Here is a 24876-nt window from a genome sequence, read left to right on the forward strand (position 1 = left end):
GGGCAGAGCAGCTCCCCCGTCCTGCCATGACTAACTTCAGTCTTCCTTTTTGCAGTGCTCTGGAGCCAGTTGTCCACGAAGAGATCTCACTTTCCAACGAAAGGCTAGATTCAGCTGGGCTCCGAGCGCGGCCGTCCCGAGGCTGGAGCAGAGGGACGGATGAAAGGCGCAGGCCGCCCGACAGCGCTGCCCCGAAACGACAGGGCCTCCGGGTGGCAGCGGGGGGAGAGCCGTCCTCAGCCTCTGCCTCAGGCCACGAATCTGCCCCGGGCCTGCCCTCGCCCCGAGGCCCAGCTCCAGGGGTCGAGGGATGAGGTGAGCGTGTAGGGGACGGACGGCGGTCGGTCACCCCGGCGGCGCCTCAGAGGCCCGAGGCTCTGTTTCTCCGCCTCCAGGCCAGGTCCCTCCGGGCGCCCCTCCCGCGGGAGCACGTCTGGCCGGTTCCTGGGGAGGACTACACCTCCCGGCGTGCCTTGCGGAGCGTGCCGGGACCTGAGGGCCCGGTGCCTCAGCCCAGCCACCACCGCTTCAATGCTTTTCCCCTCCCGCCGGCGCGGCACCGCCCGCTCCTCCTGCGGCGGGGCGAGGCCTCGTCCCTCCCGCCGCTCTGAGCGACCTCTACACCGCCCCATCAGCACTTGCGATGTCGCGGGAGTAACCAGTGAGGGGAGCGGGGGGGCGGGCCTCCGCCGGCAGCCGGGCAGGCCTCGGTAGAGTCGGGTGCCTGAGCGGTGCCGCGAGCGGTGGCGGCCGAGGGAGGGCGCGGGCTCCGTTTAAAGGGCCAGCGACTTCGCGCGAAAGTTGTGAGGAGTTCAGCGGCTGCCGCCCCTTCGGTGCCCAGGGGCTCGGCCGGGAGCCCCCCTCCTGGCGGTGGGGCCGGGGGGCCAGCAGCGGCATGGAGCAGGCAGCGCCCAAGAGGTAACGACCCTCCCTGGCCGCCCCGGCCCCTCCCGGAAGCGAGCGCGGCGGCACGGCCAGGGTGAGGCCTTGGGGTGGCATGGGGGACCTGGCCCGCCTGTCTGCCCCCCTGCCTCCCCGTGACCCGGGCGGCCTCGGTTAGCTCCGGTACTGCGGGGCTTTGAGGGGACGGCGGGGCAGCGAGGTGGGCTGAGACCTGCCTAGTGGCTGCAGCGGTTGTGTTGCGTTGGGAAGGGTCTTTGGGAGGAGGGGGCTGTCCCTGAAATCATCGTCTGGGTAAGCGTGTAGGGGGAGGCGAGCCCTTAGGGTCTAGTTAGGTTATAAGGGGAACTTTATAGCCGAGAAGAGTGCTCTGTGATCTGTGCGCTTTGTGTCTCAGGTCTGAGGGAGAAACCGACGTAAGGAGTTGTTCTTATCTTTCCACACCAGAAAGTGCCCTTGTGTCCTGCTGGTAGAGGGATGCTTGTGGGGGTGGGGGTTGCATAGTTGCAATTGTAAATCAGAGAGTGGGAAGAGGCAAAAATCATGAATATACCCACAGTATGTGTATTTTCTGAAATACATAAGCTGGCTAGTCATAATGGCTTTCAACGAAAGAAAAGGAGATTTAGATTAGATATTAGAAAGAAATTCTTCACTGTGAGGGTGGTGAGACATTGGCCCAGGGTGCCCAGAGCAGCTGTGACTGCCCCATCCCTGGCAGTGTTCAAGGTCAGGTTGGATGGGGCTTGGAGCAGCCTGCTCTAGTGGAAGGTGTCCTGGCCCATGGCAGAGGGTTGGAACTGTATGAGCTTTAAGGTGCCTTCCAACCCAAACCATTCTGTGTTTTTTATGGTATCAATTAGTACGTGGTGGGGTTTTTTTTTGGGCATTTATAATTTGTCTTCTTTTTGTGTGCGTGTGTAAAGATGTGAAACCATGAGCTTTTGCTTATAATGTGGCACTGTCATCTTACAGCACAAAATAGTTTTGCTTTGATTGTATTGTAATTGCATTAAATGTAATATTTAAATTGGAACAGGCCTTCCTTGGAGGTAGCTATATTCTACATAGAATGTAGTATGTGGTACACAGAATGGAGTTTCACAGTTTACATATATACTTTCTGTCTTAGCACTCCAACTATTTTATTTCCCGTTAATGAAGAATCTACGGACTGCACAGTCTAAATTGGTGGTAGAAGTTAATAAGTTTTACATTCTATTTTAAAACATTTACATTCTACATTTAAATTTCTTTAAAACGGCTCCCTGCAGGATGACAGGACTTGAGAAGAATGCAGTCTTGAACTTCTGTTTTCTCCTCCAATAATACATCAAGTAACACTATCTACTACTTGAAAACTTTGACCAGGAATTGATTAGTAGTTGCTATGTGGAGTGTCTTTAGCAGGCAGTGAAACAATATCTACTACTGAAAACTTTGACCAGTAATTGTTTTGTGATTTTGCAGAGTGGTTTTTAGCAGGCAATGGGGTGAGGAGGAGCAGGCCTAGTACACTGTAGTTTCAGGCTGATGTTGCTGCACGTTTCAAATAAAGGAAGTGGGACAGGCACTAGCAAGAGTTTAGGAAAAGAAATAGGAATATCTGACGAGTAATCAGTGTTACCTGGATCAGTGCAAAGCTTGGGATATGGTGGTATTGAAGGATTGAAAATCAAAGTTGAAGTTAGCATAACCTACAAGACTTTTTGAGATCTGGGGTTTGCTCTAACTTTATTATGATGTGTCTGGCCTAATTGAAAGTGAGGAGCTGCTGAAATACTTAGATTCGGTCAGGAAGAACTAGAAAGCTGATGAGGGAACTTTTAAACTCTGGCATATTATTAGACTTCCTCTGTTTTTTGACGCTTATTTGTGGAAATTTGTGATGAGAACTTAAGGGATTTGTTTCTTCAGTAGGGAAGAAGATCTGAACTTAGTTTTTCATAAGATTTGAACTAAGTTTTTTCATAAATGTGTATATATATCCCCTTTATCTGTTAGGTTATTTTTTACAATTTTCTGATTTCCCTTTTTTTTTTTTTTTTTCATTCCCAGGTATTCTGCTAGGCCATCTCCTTTTTCTGCAAGTCCGGAAGGAGTATGGATTATTTTTTATGGGCAGCATTTTTTGTTGTCTGCCTTGGATGCAGTAGTGGCTTGGAATGGCCACACTGGATTTACTTGGCAAAATAGATACTAGCACTAGACTTCTTTACTTTGGTGCCTGTTGTCTACAGGAGCAGTTACTGTATCTGTACTGCAAGTTTAGAGGTAGCAAGAATTTCATATTAACACTTCAAAAGCTGCACTGATGTCCTAGAAACCCAGTGTTCCTTTACAGCTATAGGGCACTTATGTTCCCCTCTTCTGTAAAGGAGCACACAACATGGTGTGTTGTGTAAATTGTTAAAACAGCTCTTCAGAAAGTAGCAGCGATGGTGGCCAAGTGATGGGGATGCTGTCAAAATCACTAACTTTTATTATTTGACTGAGGTACTGCAGCAGTAACCAAAGACTTTTAAGGAGGAGTCCTTTTCAGAATAAAGTTTTTTACTTTAAAAATAATTCAGTAGTTCTGATTTTATACTGAACAACTTGTGCAGTAGTTCACATAGTGGTTTTTTAGTTAGAAATTCAGATTGCTTCAGATGTGCTTTGTACTTCTTTCCTTCGCTAAAAAGGACATTCATTCTTGAAATACTCCAGTTACAAAATTGGCCTCGAGTCTTGTAACTTTCCTGTGTTATCGTTGCATTTTTTTTTTTCTGTATGTGTTTGCATACTCACATATGAGGACCTAGGTTGCATGCAAGGGTAAAGAAAAGTAGCTAGAGATGCAGTTCTGTCAAATACTTAGGTTTTAATCATAGAATGTTTAGGGTTAGAAGGGACCTTTAAGGATCATCCAGTTCCACCCCTTTGCCATAGGGGACACCTGCCAGATTAGGTTGCTCTAAGCCCCTTCCAACCTGGCCTTGAGCACTGCCAGGGGTGGGGCAGCCACAGCTTCTCTGAGCAACCTGTGCCAGTGTCTCACCATCGTCATAGTCAAGAATTTCTTCGTGTTATCTAAATCTCCCTTCTGTCAGTTTAAAGCCATTCTCCCTTGTTCTATCACTACATGTCCTTCTAATAAGTCCCTCTCCAGATTTCTTGTAGGCTCTGTTTATGTACTGGAAGCTGCTCTAAGGTCTCCCCAGAGCTTTCTTTCCTCCAGGCTGAACAGGCCCAGCTCTCTCTTGCCCATCTTCTGTTTGTTGCAGCCAAATAAAAGGCTGCTCAACAAGCATGGAGCATGTGAATTGAGGCTTTTGAGGTCCTTTATTTAAACTCGGGCAGTTTAATTTTCACTGAAATACATTTTTTTTTAAATTTTGTGTGAAGGGATAAACTTGTTTTTTAAAATAGTCTGTGAAAGATATTTGTAATGTCAATGAACATGCCAGGGCACGTGGATTGCAATTGTGAAATTCCTCCTGAAAATGATGGGACAAAATTGTAAGTTTGGGTTTTATTGATAGAAAACTTGGTGTAAATGCTCAATACAATAATGTAAACTGTCTTACAGTTGCTTTTATGTGTGTGAATGATATAAAGCAGTGTAAATATCTCAAGGCTGTCACGTGCCACCTGTTTCTGATGACTGCAGTGATTTCTCTTGCTACCTTCTCTTTTAATGTCAGTATAATTGATCCCAGCCATTCTTTTAAAATGTGTCAGTGTGCTAGTTCTTCTGAAAGACGGACCACCTATATTGGTGTTTCATGGAGCAACTGTCCAGTTTTCTGTAACTCATGACAGTAATCGATGGAGTTACGTTCTTCAGCCCAGCTTTATTTTCCTTTGTTAGTTTTCAGGGTATTTTTTATGCCTACCTCTGTAGCACATCACCAGTTTATTTTGTAAAATCTATATGTAATAACTTAGGAACTAAACTCATACTTTGCTTGTCTTTATATAGTTTGTGTGGAATATCTCTTTTGGGTCCCAGTTCAGATTTTTTCTGATCTTTATGCTAGGGTTGGTAGTCTTATCTGCTTCTCATGGTTTCCAGGTGTTTCTGCATTTAGTTATGTGGAGTTTTGCTAATGTACTCATGATGTATGAGATTCTGGTCATGCTAAATATGAATGTTTTCTCCTATCAACTGGATTTATAAAAGTAAAATTCTCTGTTAGGATTTGTTGCTCTTATTTAAGACACTAGGTGTTATGCAGAAAGTTAAACCTGCTTGGAACAAGAATATCCTTTTGCCAACTCTTGTCCCAGAATTGTAGTTTTGTTAGTCTTCCTGCTTTCAGGTACAGCTTTACTTTTGGAAGACTACTGAAGTAGCCCATAGTCACTGCCTAATGATTTTTCTAGAGGAAAAAAAATGCCAAATCACTTTCTAGCAAGATTTTATACTTGCCTTCTATGCATATCTTTAGACTTTCTCACAGACATACACACACACACATATGTGTGTGTGTGTGTATGGTACTTTTATCCTGTGGCTAGAATAAAACAGTGCCTGAATTTACCAATTTGCTTGTTCTGTTTTAAACACTTATGTTGTGAAAGTAGAGGACCCATGAGGAAGAAGAATGAGATGCTTTCTTTCTCTCTGATTGTTCTTGAGCCCTTTGTTTTTTTCAGTTGTGCCTCCCCCTGCCCCCCTGTATTTCTAGTCATGCCTTAGCAGATAGGTATTTTGCTGGGTGCTCATAGTATTAATTTCCCATGTAGAACATTTTGTCTTTAAAAAAAAAAGCAGTGATCCTGCTGAAATGTTTGGTTCTGTATGACTTGCCCTGCGCGTTTTCAAGGTGTGGATAGTAAGGCACACACACACTCAACTCCTGGTAACAAAGCTGATTCTGAAGTCTTAGATGTGTTTCTGTGTCCCAAGTTTTAGTCGCTTATTTTTAACCAATAAGATAATATTTCTAGTCATCTTGTATTACACTTAGTGCTTTTCAGCCAGTTACCACAATTATCTTCCTCTTTCTTGCTTCTTACAAAGTTTTTGTAAATGCATTCTTTATTGCAGCCTTTGCAGAACAGTGCATCACGTTTTCTTCTGTAGTTAAAAGAGCTGGGAATTCTGTTAAACTTCTAGAAATAGAAATCATTAAACAGTTTAAGCCATTAGGATCTTTCTGTGGTACAAAGAACTGTTGTTAATGCTGTCATTCGAGCATCTGGCCTAGCATTTCACTCTTACAATATATCTGTAAAGGAATTCACTTTGAGCGGTCTATTTGATGATGAAATTCTTGAGGTTGACCTATTTTTCTGCCTTTGAACAGGTTTAGTATTTAGTGTTAAGTGTTATTTGGTCTCATAACATGTTTGTCAGAGTTGGATTATATGAAAATAGTTTTAAAACTACAGAATGCTTATTTCTTTGGTCTCCAGGTTGCCTGTTAAGTACTCTTGATAATATGTTATTTGGTAACGACATGAGTTTTGATCTTATTTCCCTGCGAGATGTAAGTTCTGTCTGTCCTGTTAAACCATGACACTATCTTTCTGCCTCTTAGTCTCTAACAAACAGAGGGAGGGCAAAAAGGAAAGCAGAGTTGCTATGTGTTCCTGTGTTTAATTTGTAGTCTGCTTTTGCAGACTTTATTTAGCTGCTCTCATTTGTATTTTGTGCTGCTTTTCGTATTCACGAGTTGTGCCTTTGATTTGCTGTGGAGATTTTTATTCTCCCTTAAACACGCATGCTTGCCAGCTTCTTGCCTGTTTGCTGTGGCAAACTGCATGGTTTTAGAGGAGTTTATGCACCTTTTCTTAATGCTTGTGGATGTTTTTTGTATGGATGTAATAGCTACATTTGTGGAAGTGTTTGATATATAAATGTGTAACTCTCTCCCCACATCTTGTTTAATACCAATTAATATGACCTATATGCTTATACAATTACTTTAAATTTTTGTCTTTACTTAGATGATTGGCAGTAGCAAGTCTCTTCTGACCCAGGAATTCCTTCATCAGTCTTTTCACTTGAATTTGTATTAGTTCTGTATATCACAGAATGACATCTCTTAATATAAAGGAGTTTCTTTTAAACAATGTTCTTCCAGTGTTACGATTTCTCAGTCTTTTCTGTCCATGCCCTCTTCTCTTCCTCTACATATTTTCCATAAGTTCTCATATTATGCTGTGCTTCAAAGTTGTGGTTTTTTCTTTTTCTTCTCTGTTTTCTTTTTTATTATTTTTTCCCTCTTGCATATGGAATACATTGTCTATATATAACACTACAGTACCAACTATTCTTCAGCTCATCTTCTACTTTAATAGTACCCTTGGATATCATTTAGAGTTAACTTGTTATTTCAGTCTTGCAGCAAAATTCCCTATAATTTTGAGGGTGAAGGATTTACATGTTGCAGCCACCCAGCTGCCCTGCAGTGCATGCGTGGTTGTATTTTCCTGTGCAATGTTCATTGTCAGCCCTATTGCAAGCTTACAGCCAAGTTATGTTCTGAGATCTGCCAGGAGTCTGGGGTGGCTGGATATATGGGAATGCTGGAGGCTGGAGGAGGGCTAGGTCTGCTTGTGAAAGACAAAGGATAGTGGTAGGAGTGGGTTGAAGGTGGAGGGAGAAATTGTAGGGCGATATTGAGTGATTTGAGATGTGTGAGAGAGAATTGGAGGACAAAATGTGGTGGTGTAATGTAATTGGAGATTTTGTTGCACCTGTCCCTATGTGCATTCACAAAGACGCAAGAGAGGGTGCCCCAGCTCACCCATAGATTCAGTGTTCTGCTATCACCTGTAAAGGTGAAGTGTTACCATATGCTTCCAGAGTCATATTGACTGTCTGGTTTCTGCTTTTAACTTCTTGTAATTCACTGGCTCATGAGTGGTGCAGTTTAGAGTAGATACTTCATATGGGTAAAAGACTGATTTTTCTACTTTATCCTAGATAACAACATGGCATACTCTAGACAGTAATGAGCATTTGTGTTCATGCTGGTTGCTTTTTGATGAAAGGTGAGCTTTATTGTATTCTGTGGCTGTTTCTACTTTAGAAGGAAGTGGTTTGGACAATGAGTTGGATGTGAACATGCTGCTTTATTGAGCAAACCAGTGGGAAAGTCGTAATGACAAAAATTGTCATAACTTTCTCCATCTTATGTGATGGTTGATTAAAGTTTTATTGCTGCACTTTAATTAGGCATTTTATTTTCATTGGAGTATGTTTTTCTTTGTACTTTCTTTTTCCTTGTCTGCGCACTTATATGAAAATTTGCTTGATCTACCCCCCAACTAAACAAACAAGTAACTTTTTTCTTTCTTTTAGCAAACTGAAAAAGCTAAGTGAGGATAGTTTAACTAAGCAGCCTGAAGAAGTCTTTGATGTTCTGGAGAAACTTGGTGAAGGGTAAGTGCAGCTATTTATAAGGAAGGGGATGGAATCAGAGGGAAACAGCCTATAAAGCATATATTGGAATATTAAGTTACAGAGAGAGTGATTGTCCTAAGGAATGCTTTTCTAGACAAGTTTTAATGATAAAGCAAATGCACGTATCAGTAGACTTCCATGCATCTCCTTAGATATTTATGTATTTTTAGATGTCGCTTCTTTATTAACACAGCAAAGGTGCTTGTGCCTGGAGTTAGATACACTACCCCTTGATAAAGACTCATTCTTCAGAGGCATGTCTTTCCTGAGGTCCCTGTAGAACCAAATTTTTTGCAGCCTGAAAAACCCCTCAAACTTCTGCGTGAATATGTGTCCTTGACTTTTTGATATGCGTCTGTGACTTTTAGAGTTTCTGCATAAAGGACATGAGAGGCAGTTTATCTTGTATAAAAAAAACAACAAACCCTCTTTTATTTGTAGGTCTTATGGTAGTGTGTTTAAAGCAATACACAAAGAATCTGGACAAGTTGTAGCAATTAAACAGGTCCCTGTGGAGTCAGATCTTCAAGAAATAATTAAAGAAATCTCTATAATGCAACAATGTGACAGGTAGGTATGACAGTTCTATTCCCTTTCTAAGAGTCTATGTGAAAATGTGTTTGTACTTGTGAATAGAGCTGAAATATATGTAGATGCAAAGGTTTTTATGTGGAAAATTAAAACAGCCTGTGTTGGACAGCTTACTTAAAGGAACCTCTTTGTGGACTTCCTGCTATCCTTAGCTTGGATTTAAGGATGTACAAATAGTCTACATAACAGAAACTGTTGAAAGCATAAGTACTTGCCTCTGCTTAGAATTCTCCATGCTTGCTTCAGTTAAGTTGTACCAGCAAGCCGTAAGGTTAATATTTCTGGTAAATGTCCTGGGCCTTGTGAATTCAGAATTACCTGTTTCAGAAGATAGATAAAGATGTTTCTGGCACACAATGAATGGTTAACTTCCAAAATAGAGTTCTATCACTTGCCTTTTTCATGCAGAAACAGACCTTTTAAAAAGTGAACAATCTTGTAATAGTTCTGAAGAAGGACTGTTACCTTGCACTTGTTCACAAAACAGTCATCCCATGACTGCTAGTATTGTAGGAATGGAAGCCTTAATGTCAAATGTCTACAAGGATGGAGAAATTACTTTGCATTTCCTCTATTTTGTGGAGATATCAGTTTCTTCTTTGTGTATTTTTTAGGATAATCTTTTAAGGTGTTGGCTGTAACTTTGAAGTTTGCTGAACTGTAATTTTTAACAACACTTGTGGAGGTATTTTTTTGTTGGTGGTTTTTTTTTTTTTTGTTTGTTTGTTTTTGTTTGTTTTTTTTTTTCCTTTTCCCTACTAAGAATTCATCTATTTAGCAAACTTTTTTTCCCAATTTAGTCCCTATGTTGTCAAGTACTATGGCAGCTATTTCAAGAACACAGATCTGTGGATTGTTATGGAATATTGTGGAGCTGGCTCTGTTTCGGACATCATTAGACTTCGTAATAAAACGGTGAGTTTTTTTTTTTTAATTCATTTTTCAAAAAAAATAAGACACTTACTAAAATTAAACTGAATTAAGACAAGAAGCCGGAATAAAAGTCACAGTTACAAGATCTTGGCTGGTGCCAAGGAGTATATGTGTGCCTTAAGAAACAAGCTCATGCGGTTGCTGACTATCTGTCCATTCTTCTGTGGAGCAATCAGCAGCAAAGGCAAATGCATTTTAAAATATAATGATCCTTTAAGTTTCTTGAAAACTACAGTTTTGTGCAAGGCAAAACTTCTGGTGGCTTCTCTCCACTACCCTTCCACCTCACAGTGTGTCAAGCAGGCCATTTAGTACATGCATGGTTTGGAAACAAGCATAGAATTGTCTCGCTCTCTCTCAGTAATTAGGGAGCATGGGAAGTAATTGGTTATTTCTTGAGGAATGAGAAGGGATATCAGTTAAGGAATGTGAGAGGGAACCAAAAGAAGGGTTGTATGGAAGAGTCTAAACAGGCATACAACAGCAATAATGTAAAATTGGTCTGGGTGTGCTTTGTACAGAAAGGACAGAATTTGATGTTGGAGGCTTTTCAAGGAATACACCTGTGGTGGAGTAAATATGGACTTCTGTCATAAGTGGGTAGTTGGTTTAAATATAAAAAAGAGGGTGTGAGTAAATGTTCATTTCTGGGAATACTACATGGGTCTCTGCTATCTATCATGCTTGGGCAAGAGGGTAGAAATACTGATGAGAGAGATTATATTCCTGGTAGTAAAAACAGGGAAAAGCTTGAAAGGCTTTGTGGTACTGAGTGTCTGACTGAGAAAATAAACATAAGTAAATGTGAAGAGATATGTTTGGCTTGGTGGGGGAGGCAAAGTCTTTATATACAGGTTCTCAAGCACTTCAGCGTAATGTTTAGAGATAATAGAGCAAGTAAACTGGTTGCCAAAGATTATGACAGTATCAAGGACGAAACAGAACTATGAAAATTAGAGAAAGGTAATGGGGCGGCCAGAAGTTAAGAATACTTGTCTAGAAGGAGATACTAAATGGATTATGATACTTCTTTGTTGAGAAGAGGTACCTGGAGGGAGAGATGAGGTGGAAGGTTTTAAAAACCATGAGTACCATTAAAGAAGTGAGTTAAAATATGGCTATATCTTACTGTTTATTAGAAAACAAGAGTTAGCAGATCCAAAGCAAATATTTTTTCTCTACACATGATGATGAGATCCACTGTATAGTTATAGAAGATCTTATTAGTTGCTACAAGTTTATTTTCAAAAGGCAATTGAGTAAGACAAGGAAAAAATTACTGTGGCTGAACACAAATATTTAGCGGCTGGAGCAGGAAATGCATATGCTTCAGATCTCTAGGAGGGTGAAGCAGACAGCTACCACTGTTTACTTGACATGTACTTACATTCGGACAGGCTGCCAAGCTAGATAGAACTTTCATTTTGGCTTAGGATAGGGTGTGTTCTCGTGCATGTAACAAAAATTCCCGAACAAACACAGAATCATAGAATAGGTAGGGTTGGAAAGGAACTTAAGATCATCTAGTTCCAACCCCCCTTCCATGGGCAGGGACACCTCACCCTAAACCATGTCACCCAAGGCTCTGTTCAGCCTGGCCTTGAACAACTCCAGGGATGGGGCATTCACAGCTTCCTTGGGCAACCCATTCCAGTGCCTCACCACCCTCACAGAAAACATAAAACATTGCAAAGCAAACTCCTCCATTTCTTATTTTGCCATGTGTATGTCTTGCAAGTTTTGGGAGATTGCGGCAGAGGCTTTTGACCTGTTTGATTTCTCTTGCTCTTTGTGGAAGAGTGACCTAATCACCAAGACTGCTGTGTGATGGCAAGTTTGTGACTGTGTTACGGGAATGAGGCTGCTTTTGTTAGTGATCTTAAATATATATATATATACACACATACACACATAAAGGAAATAAGAAGTGATTTCACTGTACTTTCCACAAGAAAAAAAAAAGAAATACCCTCACTTGGAAGTTGGGAGGGAGATTCTTACTTTGTCAGAATGTTTGTTGATTAGGCCTAGACACATGGGGTTATGTGTTCCTTAATTTTCCTAAGTTGTCAAATGAAGACTGTGGCTTGTCTGGGCCAATAAGAAGTTGATTTTCTGCTTCTCTGTATGTAAGAAAAAGAAACTGAGGATGAGAGAGTCGGAAGTAGGAACTCTTACTTTAATGCAGGGGTCATTGAGATCATAATTTGGAATCGAGGATCTTAAAGGCCTCTTCCAACCTAAATAATTCTATGATCGTATCAAAATAAGTCATAGGAAAAGCTGGATGTCTCCTCGTATTTGGGGAGGAAACATCACTGTGCATTTGCCCTTATTGCTTATTGCTAAGAATTTACTGGTCATCTTTTCTGATATCTGTGGTTCCCCATCTTCTTCAAAAGTTTTGTTTGGAAGGTGAGCAACACTGGACTTTAATGGACAAAAAATGAGAGAAGTAGAATTCAAAAATAGTTGTTTTTATTTAACAGACTGTTTGGAGCCTATTCATATAGAGAGGTTTTTAGCTTGACAGGAGCCGGTTCTTGTCCAAGATGCCCAGGCTACTACTTTGAAGTTAGATCAACCCCTGGAATTCTGCCTTGAAGCCTTCTAGTGTGCCAGGCAGATCAGCAGCACTAGAGCAAGCTTATAGTGCCTGTTAGCTCATCTGAAGTGTGGTGTTAATCAGTCCAAGGCGACAAAGCTGTTTGTCTAGTTTTGTTTGCTTTTCTCAGAGCCTGATTTGGGAGATAAATATACAGTCAAACTGTGGTATTACAACCAGAAAGGGCAGTTCTGCTGTTATCCTCCAACCTGGCTGATGAGTTTCTTCCTTTTCCATGCCTCAGATGCAGTGATTGTGTGTGGCCACAGGGTGATCTTGGGTAAGACTGGTGATCTATCTCATGGGAATACTTTTTCCTCTCTAGTTCATCCTCCCCACGCACCTGTGAGATAATTTGGGACTTATGGCAGCACAGTGGCTTGATCTGATGCAAGAGGGACATTAGGAATGAGCAGTGGGGAAAGAGAAGGAAAAGAAGGAATGAGACTGACTTTTCCAGTGGCAGCTTGCAATAGGTTGAGATAATTACAGTGTGAAGCAGTACTTTAGGTCCTACTGGCTAACATGGGAGAGTATTCACACACCAGTGACTCTGCCTCTACTGATAATTTAGGGTGTACTTTAGGTCCTACTGGTTAACATGGGAGAGTATTCACACACCAGTGACTCTGCCTCTACTGATAATTTAGGGTGTACTTGCTCACCTACTGGATTATCTGGGTTATTCTAATCCTTATTCCAGGGCCAAATTCAGTGACTGTAGCATAGCACATAGTGGCTGTGCAGTGGGTTTATCAGACAAAACCTTATTTGGGGTAGTAGTGTAAGTGATGAGTGTAGCAATGTGCTGCTGTACAGGTGGCATGCTGTCTGGGTTCAGAGGTCCCGCATCTTATATCTAAACTGTGACTTCCTTTACATACCAATTTATTTATCAATTACATTATAATTTATATACATTGCCTCATGTATTCTTATTATCATCTCTTATGTGTTCTTAGCTCATTACTTTTTTTTTTTTTTTTCCCATGAGTTTAAGCTCCGGTAATTCAAATGAATAGTGTATCTGAATCTCTAGATGCTGTGTTTGAATGTCCTTCTGGTTTTGCTTTCTCTATATGCTACCATGGGGGTCCAGGGCAGCCCTTTGTTCCTGCTCTGAGCTAAAAGGACTTTGCTCATAAGATTGTTATTTTGTAGCTTTAAGCAGTCATGTTTCTCAGTAATTTCACAGTTTGGCCTTTGCTGCACTAAAGTGCATGTGTTTTGCAGCTGTAAATTGGCTGTCTAAGACCTAATGACGCTTGTGTTTTTGTTTAAGTAGCATCTATCCCAGTATAACATCCTCAGCTGAACCCATATGGATTAACTAATAGCCAGCCAATCCATACACAAAGCCTGAAATACCTTCTGTGCTGGCTAACTTGTTTAACTGATCTTGGTATCCAGAAATTGTGGCAATGGACAAGTCCATCCTGGATATACTGACAGTGTTTTGTTGGTAACCCTTGAATAAATGGGCTAGTCAGCTGTGTTACTGTTCAGAGTCTGATGTTTAGGGGTCTGAGGATAAGATGGCCAGCCTGTAATTCCTCGGTTTATTTTTCCTGCTGTTTTTGAAGATGGTGTCATAAAGGACATCCACCGATTTCTGTAACTTTTTAAAGCTGAGAAGTAGCAGCCTTGGGTTGGCACTAACCAGCTCCTTGGCACTTTTGGATGTGTCTCATCTGCTTCCATGGATTTGTATTTGTCCAATTTATTAGAGTAATTCCTAACACATTCCACTTTGCTGTTAGGCCAAAAAAACTCTACTAAAGACTGATGCAGAGAAGATGCTTGGGAGATTTCTGTATTTTTTGTCAATAGATTGACTACCCCATTTAGTAGCAGACCATGCTGCTTTATGTGTCCTTATTAATATGTCTCTGCTTTTCATATAGAGTCATAGAATGTTTAGGGTTGGAAAGGACCTTAAGGTCATCTAATTCCAACCCTCTGCTATGGGTAGGGATGCCTCACGACACCATTTCAGCCAAGGGCCTGTTCAACCTGGCCTTGACCACTGATAGGGATGGAGTATTTACCAGTTCTTTGGGCGATCTGTTCCAGTGCCTCACCACCCTCACAGTAGAGAACTTTTTTTTTCATATCTAATCTTTAATTTTTTTTTCCCCTTCTAATATGCTTAGCTCATTCAAGATGGTCTCCTGCTCTTGTTGCTCCTTATCTTGCATGCCAGAGAGGATTGTTTTCATACTTTGAGGTGGTTGTCCTTGGTGCTCAACCAGCTCTTTGAGGTCTGATTGTCTTTTGGGGGACAGCATGCCCTGGGATCCCACTTACTAGTTCCTTTAACAGTCTGAGGTTTAATGTCTGGAAATCTGGTTCTGCTACTTTCTTTTGTCACTTCCTTCCATACCTTAACTTCTAACATCTCATAATCACTTGCCAAGGCTGCTGCTGCCATCCCTGGGGAGTTCTTACTCATGAGTAACTGGACTAGTAGAACACTCCCTGTAGTGGGCCTATACAACACATCCAGTAAAAATTATTACTGCTCACTCTTTTCTTGTACTATTCTTGTACCCTGCCATGTTGCCCTCCCAGGAGGTATTGAGGTTGTTGACACCTCTGTGAAAAATGGCCTATGATCAGAGGCTTCTTGCAGTGCTGAGGATGACTTATCTACTTCACCTTTTTGATAGGGTGGTTTGAAGCAGATGCCATGGTGGCATCCACCTTTTGACCTATAAACTCTCAACAAGCTTAAATTTTCTGTAGTAGAACTGCATGTAGCTGTAAAGCTCAACCCTTCATCCTTCCTGTTTGTGTCTTGTGAGGAGCCTGCATCCATCTCTCACAGTGTTCTGGTTGTGTGATCTGTCCCATTGTGTCTCTAATTCCAGTAACTCTGTATAGCCTGTGCATAGCTCTGCAGCTGTGCACAGGCTGGCAGTTCTTCCTGTATACTTTTGTGCATGGGGTTTCAGATATACACCTGTCTGCCCTACTTTATCTTGAAAGGAGTGAGAAAACCTCCTCCAGAATCCTTTCTGGTATGTGCTTCACCATTCTCTGTTCCTCTGCTTACCCAATGTTTAAAGCTGCGCTCACTACATTAGGAGGCCAGCTGGCAAAGTTGCTCTTGACCTCCTTTGTCAGGTAGATGATGTTTTTCCCTAGTAGTCCTTCTTCCTCTGAGATCCTGTGTTCATGAAAACACTATTGCTTTGCTGCTGTTAGCAGGCCTGCTGGTGGAAGGTGGTGATCTGCAGATGCGTCTGCTTCTGCTTGAGGCTTTCTTCTTATCTGGCAGGATCAAGACCACCACCACACTGATCCTTGTTCACCTAACACAGGTTATTCAAGGTCTCCCTTTGTGATGCTGTCAATGGGGATGGTATGAGCAGGTGCATAGATTGTGAGCCAAGTGATCTGTTTGCGAATGTGTTTTACATAATGGTAAAATAATGAAAACTCAAATAAGTGTTTCCTGCTTGAAAGGCACATTGTACTGTTTTAAGTGACCTTATTCTGCTTTGTCAGCAAAGGACTTTGAAGAACCAAACTAACTCAGTTGCTGCTCATCTCAACTGTGTATAGACATGACAAATGCATGTCACTGTGCCACTGAATCATAATTAAAAATCTCTTTTCCTGTGTTGTCTTTATTTGCTACACTGCTGAAAAGGCTCTGCATTACTTCCAAGGGTGTGCTCAACATCTGGATAGCCAGTTCAGTACTTCATAGATGTTGTATAGCAAGCTGGAACTTGGTAGTGAAGAGTAAGGGCTAAAGAGTCTGCCTTCCATATTCTAATCAGTTCTTGATCTAAGTGTGCTTATTAGTGCTAGCTAATATTGAGCATGTGACCGTGGAAGATGCTTGAGATTTCCTGCAGCAGTTTTCCATATGAAGCACTAGATATGTTTTAGATAATTCTGTGTTGCTGCTAGGCTGTAGCAGCCTAGCTATTTTCAAACTTTATTTTTTTCAAAATTTTCAAGACTTTGATTTGTTAGCACCGTCTTGAATTATCCAGTATGAAAATCTTTATTTGAGAAGAGGAGTTGGGAGTTTGTTACATGTGATAGTTAATAAGCATTACAAAAGGTACTGGGATTATGTTGTCAAAGCCACAAATCTAAAAAAAAAAAATGAACACTGATCATCACCTGTGCAGTGAATGGTCATTGTTATATTGTAAAATCACATTTTCCATATGATTATTTTCAGCATGACTTGGGCTCAGTAGGAAGAATGACACTTGCTGCTTTAACTTGCATAATTGAGTAAAACTGGTAGTTCTCCTGTGGTAGTGAGTTCTTATTCTGTCCATTACTTGTAATATTGAGGTGTCCCTTTACTATAATAAAGGAGGAAGAACAGAAGGGAAGAAGGGATTATCTCCATTAGTTTGAGACGATTACTGAAAGTCTTAGATCAAACTTTTTCATTTTAAGTAACTAGTACCTCACTCAAGACATAGGCTGTGATTTTTGTTTGAAGAGAACTGTCTTCACACGTAGCATGCAGATCTGCTTAAAAATGTCTGAAATGTAGTTGCTCTGAAAGGTGAAGCTTAAGGGAACTGGCTTCAGGAGAGTGTAGTCTTACTGAAGTTCATAGCAGGCAGTGGAAACCAGAATCTAACCTTGATTTCAGGTTAAAGCTGCAAGTATAACAACTCTTTCTTCCTGAAGCTTTCTGCCCTATTTCATAAGTTATACTTCAAATATTACAGGTGGGAAGGGTATTGTAGTAACTGTCATCTCCCTTGCTTGTTTGCTCATCTCTTCTGAATCTCTGACTCTTTCTTAGTCCACCTTGTCTTCACATAAATGAAGGAGGTAGGCCAAGTATGTGATGATGATTAGGTGAGTGATGGAAGAGCTTGATAGCTTTAGGTGGAAGAATGATTATACCATGGTGCCTTTATTTGCCAGGAAGTGGATTTAGCCAGTGTGCTTGACTTGATCAGACTGTTTAGATGCAGTAACCTAATACTTCCTGGAAGCATCAAGCTTAATGTTCATGTATTAGTGTAAAAAGAGCAGCTGGGAATGGACTTGGGCAGTTAATACAGTTCAGCTGACCCAGAACCCTTCAGAGAGGCCCTCAGGAAGGAGAATGTGAACAGAGAGCCCATAGATAAGTTGTCCCAGCAGTTGCATGGATTAGGTAGTGTGTTCTAGACTGTATAAATGCACTTCTGGTTCTCCCTTGTGGATGACATCCATATCCAGTTAGACTTAAATATGTGGATTAGCTGGTCTCCTAATAGATGTGTAACACCTGAATTTGCTGTGATCTGCTTTGCTCCAAATTTCCATTTTTAAAGATTGGTTCCATTGCTAACATTTTTAAGTAGGCTGTAGTGTTGCTCACCTTTATCATTCACATTAATTTTAATCTGTAGCTCACATGTGGTTTTGATGATGAAAGATTTGAACCTGCTTCATGGCTGACAGCTGACTGATATTTAGGGGGTAGCACCAGCCCATCAAAGGGACTCAGCATACAGCATTGGAATTAGCCAAAAATACTGAGCAGATAAATGTTCCACAGGGTTTTAAGTGAGGATCTTGACACAACTGGATGTTGGAAACAAAGTGGAAAGATAATTACTGTGAAATTATAGTAAGGTCCAAGGTGTAGAACATGCTATACGCACAGAATGGTGCTGCATGTTTAAAAGCTCAGAATAAGATAACTGTTTTAACAGAAAACATAATACCTACATGGTTTGATCAGCAATAGTACAGTACAAGAACCATACATCCAGGCCAGAACAGCAATACTGACTAAAATATCCCTAGTATTAAAAAATAATTTTCTTTTAATTTTTCTGTGTGGTAGTTATCAATGGCATTACTTGTATGCCAACATCAAGCTACTTGTTAGAACTAGGGAGTACTGGATATTAAGTAGATGGCAAGCTGTGTGCTATGGCAAGGTGTATTATGGCCTGGGTCTATACTTAGCTGTTTCCTTTGTGAGTTGAAAGCCCCTTGTAGGGGCACAGGCACTACACTTCCTACCTTCCTTGGTAACCTGTTCCAGTGTTTGCTCACCTCCACAGTGAAATAGTATTTTCTGATGTTCAGAGGGAGCCTCCTGTATTTCACTGTGTGCTCACTGCTTCTGGTCCTGTCACAGCACCACTGAAAAAGGCCTGGCTCTGTCCTTTTTGCATGTTTCCCTCAGATATTTATATGCATGAGAAGATCCCTCTTGAGCTTCCTCATTTCCAGGCCTAACTCTCCCAGCTCTCTCAGACTTTCCTCATAGGAGAGGTGCTTCAGTCTCTTGAGAGTATCTGTAGCCCTTTGCTGGGCTCTCTCCAGTGTGCCTGTGTCTCCCCTGTATTGTTGAGCCCAGAAACGGACCCAGTACTCCAGGTGCAGCCTCACCAGTGCTGAATAGAGGGGAAGGATCACCTCCCTCTACCTCTGTCAACACTTTGTGTAGTGCAGCCCAGAGTACCATTTGGCTTCTTTGCAGCACAAAAAAATACTTAAATACCATGTAATATTGTGCAAAAACATCTGCAGAAGACAGTTTTGGTCTATGGAACCAACGTAACTAAAACTTTCTGTGCAATGCTTTGTATGTCCAATAGGGGAAGAAAGGGTCTATGTATGGCTCAGCTACTAGACTGCTATGGTTCAATAGTTTGTGGTTTTGGAAGTAATTTTTTTTTTTGAGAATTTTGTAATTGTGTGTTTTCAGTAGCATGGATAGGTAGTGTCTGCTCTGCACAAAGCTTCAATTGCACAAAAATCATCAGGTTATTGCATGGTAGTGTTCAATATGGCAGTACATCATTTTCTGAGAAGGTAATCTTGTTGAGGGACGGTGAGTGTACTCTTGGCTTGTTGAGTAAGGCTGGAAATTAATTTTGTCCTAAATATTATAAGATATTAAAGCTAAATGTTATCTCTGTGTATTATTATGCATATACTTGTCTGCGTTTAGCAATAATATGAAGAGTGACTGCATCAGGTTATACAGATGATGATGATAAGTGTGTATGTTCCTGATAAAACGCTGCTTGTGCTCTCTGCTTACTTCTTAGAGGTGATGCTCACCCCTATGAGCTTCTTTGACCACTAGATGTATTTTGATAATACTTAAATTACTTCTGTAACATGTAGCCATGCTATAGCTTTCCTTTATTGCTGGTCCCCAGATGGTGCATCAGGCTGCAGTACTCTAGAACTCACTTTCTTCTGCTTTGCTGGATTCTCAGGCCGTAGCTTTTGGTACGGTTGTTCTGTTGCCCTCTCCTTTTGAGAGCTGGATTTTGGCATGCAGCTGCAAAAGCACTTCTATATCCAGAGCTGGTCCAAAGATCTCTGTGTGGTTTAACTACTAATTTTTCAAGAACTAAAGCTAGGGATTAAGCTCATTAGGAACACAATTTACTGAAGAGGGACCTTCTCTGAGGACCCTTCTAATCAGTTTCTCATAATACTTATTTCTAGATAAAGCGGATAAGTTGTTTGCCTTTCTTGTTATGCATTTGTCAATGCTTGGGATTGTTTTTTTGATACGTGTTGAGGTTTAACTGCGTGAAAGTCTTTGGAGATTGTACAGGACACTGTATTGTTTCTGAATTGGGGTGGATTTGGCAAAGCTCTGGCAGAAAGTGTTAACACTCAGCATGCCGTAAGCCATTCATGATACATGTTAATAGCTGGAGTTTAAATTGCCTGTAGTGTGTCTTCAGATAATCACAGTTTTAGTGTATTTCAGAAGATTATTAACTCGCATGCTGAGGATTGTCTCATTCTCTCTATGTCCTTCTGACCATGCTTCAGTTTTATCTTATAGTTGATTTAAAGTACCTTCTTGCTTGACTCCGTATTGCACCAAGGATGTAAACCCATCAGTGCTGGGAAAGCAGTCTTGTTTGAACTGTGCATAGCAGGGTTTTCAGTTCTCCTAGCATACAGTCCTTTGAAGCAGCATAGCAGTCAGCGTAAAGTAGCACAAATAAGAGCTTTGAGCAGCATGCCACTGAATAGAAACACTGGAAGATCTTGGAGATAAATGGCAGGCAAGGAATTCATAATGCGCAGTGGAGGCGGTAACTGCTCGCTGTGGAGCGTGGAGCTAATGCCACCATCAGTTTCATCCTCTGCCTGCATACAGAGAGGTTTATAAAAGTCACTAGGTCTCTTTGAGCGTAGCAACGCATGAACTTATTTGGGAAGCAATGCCAATTTGAGCACCTCCTGCTCCGCTACATCCTTGTTGACTGTGCCACAAATTGAATCAAGAATCAAGGAACTGATTTGTTGGGAAAAATAATTTGGCAGACAGTTTATTTTTAACTAGGGTCACAGTTTTTCAGTGGAAGGACTGACACACAGTGGGAATTACTGCAATAGGTTGCAGTGAAATGAGGGATTCAAGCTTGGCACTGCTGTTAACTAAATGTATGTGTAACTGCACCCTTGGGCTCCATGCCCAGGTTTTATGAGACTGGATAGAAGCTGGAATAGGGAAGTGGTTCTGCTTGTTAAATAATTAAAACTTGTTATGAGCAACCCAGGCGCAGATAATCTTGCTGACTAATCACTTTTTCCTTTCTGTTGAGTCATTTTGTTGGCTTAGAGTGACTCTGAGTGGGGCTTCTTGTTTCTTGTGGGCTGTGTGTTTTTTGGAGAGAGGTGGGGATGTGTACCAGAGCTTTCAAAACTGAAACTGGAAGGAATTGCTATTGCTCAGTTTAATTTATATGTAGGATTGGAAAAATAGAGAAAGAGGGAAAAAATGCAACCCAGTGTTGCAGCCAAATAAGAGTACTCATCTTAAGTGTTGCAGTTTCTTGCATTTCTAAGAATGTGTGAAGTTCATTTGCTTAGCTCTTACATTAAAGCATTGATGTGCCGTAATTGAACAGTGTTTCCGTTGCGTGAAGTTTCTTTGTATTTCCTTGAGAAATTGAATCACATGGAATGAATTGTGTGTGATTTTTTTTTTTCTTTTTTTTTTTTTTTGCTTGTATTCTAGAATAAATGTTGATGAAAATCTGAGAAGTATTCTCAGAGGGTCTAGTACCGGCAAAAGATTCACTTTTAGCTGTTTCTCTAATAACACTTGTTCAGGAGTTTGTGTTCTTATTACACTGATGTAGAGTAATGAAGATAAACAACTGTGGTAGCTGATGACTTGTAGTTTATGCAACAGATAACTGAAAATAAAGCGCTTTTTTTTAATTTTTTTTTTTTTATTTTCCACATTGTATTTTCTTTGGTAATGAAATGTCTGTCACCCTGTTGCTAGTTGGTATCTACAGCTTATTGTATCATTTGTGATAATATATGAATTCTGCAACATATTAAAGTAGTAAATAAGAGAAGCATTTGAACTACCCAGACTACACCGCTTCTTTATTTATAATAGGTATTTAGTTAATCATTGAGGTGTTTTATAAGCTTTAAAACTGAAGTTTGTCTGGTCTGCTTAAAAAAGTCAGGTTACAGAGTTCTAGTGTTTCCTTTGTGGTGCATGTGCAGAATTCAATAAATATCCCTGTTGCAATTTTATTTCTCTTAAAAAAAAAAAAAATTCAGTTCAAATTGAGGAATTATCAATTCTTTCAAATTAGCAATTATGTTTCTCAGTTTGTATTCAGTTACTTGACTAATTTTAGAGTACATTTCTGTTCATCCTGACTGAAGAGTAAACAGCAAACATGATATGAATGAGAGCTGGGTATAACTATGCAAAATGTATTTTTCATTTTGGGCATTCTAAAAGTTCTAAAGAGCCTCAAATATTCTGCCTTAATTCTCAGAAGTAACTGAAGGCCATGTTATCAGTAAGGAGCATAAAGAAACCTCTTAAAAATTCAGCATGGCTGTAGGAAGGTAGTATTATGCACTGGTAAATGTGATGTAAAGGAACATGTTTTCTCAAAGACCAGAACAGACCACAACTACTTTGAAAGTTATGGGCTGACATATTGCATTATCTTCACATGGTGGTAGCTGTGCGGCATGCCTTATAAAATATATTTAGGGCCAGCTATGTTAAGATTTCTGTTGATTCAATTGTACAATTTTTATAGCATAATTGTAATACGATATAACATAGCTTGTGTGCTATCTACACTTAAGGACTAACAGGAAACCTTTGCCTAGACAGCAAACTAATCAACATTGTTGGTAGACATTTTAAAAAATGTGATATTTGTGGCTGAAATTGAAGAGCCATATATTCAGTCTGATTGTATTTTCCTATGAGGATATCATCTAGCAATTGTTGAGTGCAGGTAATTTAAAATGAACCCAGAAGTGCAGAGTACACTCATTCTCTGCATCATTTGTCAACAAGAAAAAAAAATGATGTAAGAAAAAGCCCATAGTACCTGTTTGGAATCCTTTCTTAGTCATTTCTGTAATTGTCTACTGTTAAAGGAACTGATAATAGTTATTGGCACCTTCCAGCATAAGAGTACCATGACATCTTAGTTGGTAGGGATTAGTTTTCAGGGCTGAGCGGGGTTTGGGGATGGTCATTGGGGCACGTATGTATGCGTGTAATTCTACAGCTTTGTGTCAGTATGGAGCACAGGCAAATTGAGAAATACTTGTTTTCAAAAATTAGCATTTACTTACATTCCATATACAGTGAAGGCACTATCTGTAAAAGGAGTATCTTACTTGAGAAACGTCAGTAAAAAAATAGTTGGGAACTGTTTGGGTGTTTGTATTTGTGCATGCTGTTTTATCTCCCTGCAGATAATAACTAGCAAGCTATCTGCCTGCCAAATATATTTTTCACAAGCTTTGTGATAATTATTTCATTATTTTCTGTACTCCTTTATCACTTTTATCCCTTGCTTTTTTTGTGTGGGGTTGTTTTTTTTGGTGTTTTTTTGGTGGAGAAGCTCTTTATTCATCTCCTCTAACTTGTAAATTACTGGCAACGAGAAACTAATGGTATTGCCGTTAGGAATAACTGGTGGACAAAAGCTGGATACTACTAGTTGTCTACTAATTGTAAGTGTAGGAGGCATATCATATGCTGGAATTTGAGAAATAAAGAAAACATGACATTCATTTTATCTCTTTCCAATGTAGAACTGTGCTAGTATGTTGGGCAAACTGTGTAATGAACTTAAGGGCATGGCTGCTTGAGGAATAGCTCCAGCCTTCCACTGTTGAGAAAGGGCTATATCTCTTCTACCAGGGAAGTGTTCTGGTATGTGCCATCTAGTCTAGTGGTGACCGCCATTACCTTTTTGATGAAGGTAATGCTGAACTTGACATTTAATATGTATGATCTAAGTGACAAAGGTATTAGTTGTTATAGAAACTGTGCAGCAGTCTTTATGAAGGATGTCAACATCTAAAGAGTAGTAACTATTGATTGACAGTAGGAACTTTTGTTTGAAAGAATACTGCATATTCTGGCATCTGATCTGCATAAATCAGTCCCTTCTCTAGTTTTGTAGCTTGCTTGCTCTAATTGGACTCTATAGACTTGTAAGAATCTAGCAGTATGGATCAAGTTAGTAGGTCATAGTTTTGAATTGTAAGTGGTATTGGACATATTCCTGTGTAAAAATACCTAAGGTATGTTGTCAGTATTATTTGTAATAATCATTATGAAATTATCATGTTTTAAATAGTTCAAATATATGGACTCTGTGTATACCTGAAAATGATTTTATATTTTCTTGCAGCTAACAGAAGATGAAATTGCAACTATTCTGAAATCTACTCTTAAAGGACTTGAATACTTGCACTTTATGAGAAAAATACATAGAGATATAAAGGCTGGAAATATCCTTCTTAACACTGAGGGACATGCAAAATTAGCTGATTTTGGTGTGGCTGGCCAGTTAACAGTAAGTACCTGTGGAAAGATAAATTTAAAATGCTTTAGTGCGCCTAACCGTGTTGTTTTGTTGTGCACTGAATTTTGTGTCTGAAGAGTGTCTGACTAGTGGTAGAGCTAACATTCTTTATCGTGATGAGTATTTAATGTATTGTAAGGCTATTTAGTTTTTAGTTTTTTATTTTTATAACCCAGTGTACTTTAAGTGCCTGAGGAGCCCACTTTAAACTTTTGTTTGGGGTTTATGGTCATCGTCACCTGTTCAGCCTGTATATGCAGATGGGCCAATTCGGTTTGGTCTTAATTGGAAGTCAATGCCATTTGACCTTTTGGGTGGCTAATTTAACTTTTAAATATAGAATTAATATCAAAAGAATCGGAAAAAAAGCATCACTGTTTTAATTGCATAAATAATATAATTACAGGATACAATGGCAAAACGTAATACTGTTATAGGAACTCCGTTTTGGATGGCTCCTGAAGTAATACAAGAAATTGGCTATAACTGTGTGGCAGACATCTGGTCCCTTGGTATCACTTCAATAGAAATGGCTGAAGGAAAGCCTCCGTATGCAGATATTCATCCAATGAGGGTGAGTGTGTGTGGTGATGTTTCCTTGTTTGTTG

At 40.3% G+C, this 24876-nt stretch overlaps 1 protein-coding gene across 6 annotated transcripts in view; it reads left to right on the plus strand.

The window, feature by feature from the left end:
• The first annotated feature begins 293 nt into the window (after positions 1–293).
• STK3 (serine/threonine kinase 3) overlaps positions 294–24876 on the plus strand; it is a 125084-nt gene continuing 100501 nt past the window's right edge. For 2 of the 6 annotated variants that reach the window (XM_061448044.1, XM_061448040.1), the window contains exons 1-6: positions 667–918; positions 8198–8278; positions 8741–8869; positions 9691–9805; positions 24095–24259; positions 24675–24842. In XM_061448044.1, coding sequence (XP_061304028.1) covers positions 896–918; positions 8198–8278; positions 8741–8869; positions 9691–9805; positions 24095–24259; positions 24675–24842 — 681 coding nt within the window. In that variant the 5' untranslated portion in view covers positions 667–895. Of the gene's footprint in view, positions 316–666; positions 919–8197; positions 8279–8740; positions 8870–9690; positions 9806–24094; positions 24260–24674; positions 24843–24876 lie in introns of those variants that run through there. The other 4 variants (XM_061448038.1, XM_061448041.1, XM_061448039.1 and 1 more) reach the window with 3 other exon arrangements.

Source organism: Pezoporus flaviventris, unplaced genomic scaffold (genome assembly GCF_033815535.1).
Source record: "Pezoporus flaviventris isolate CSIRO_AGI_PZ_B2104156 unplaced genomic scaffold, CSIRO_AGI_Pfla_v1 ptg000007l, whole genome shotgun sequence".
Lineage (NCBI taxonomy): Eukaryota > Metazoa > Chordata > Aves > Psittaciformes > Psittacidae > Pezoporus > Pezoporus flaviventris.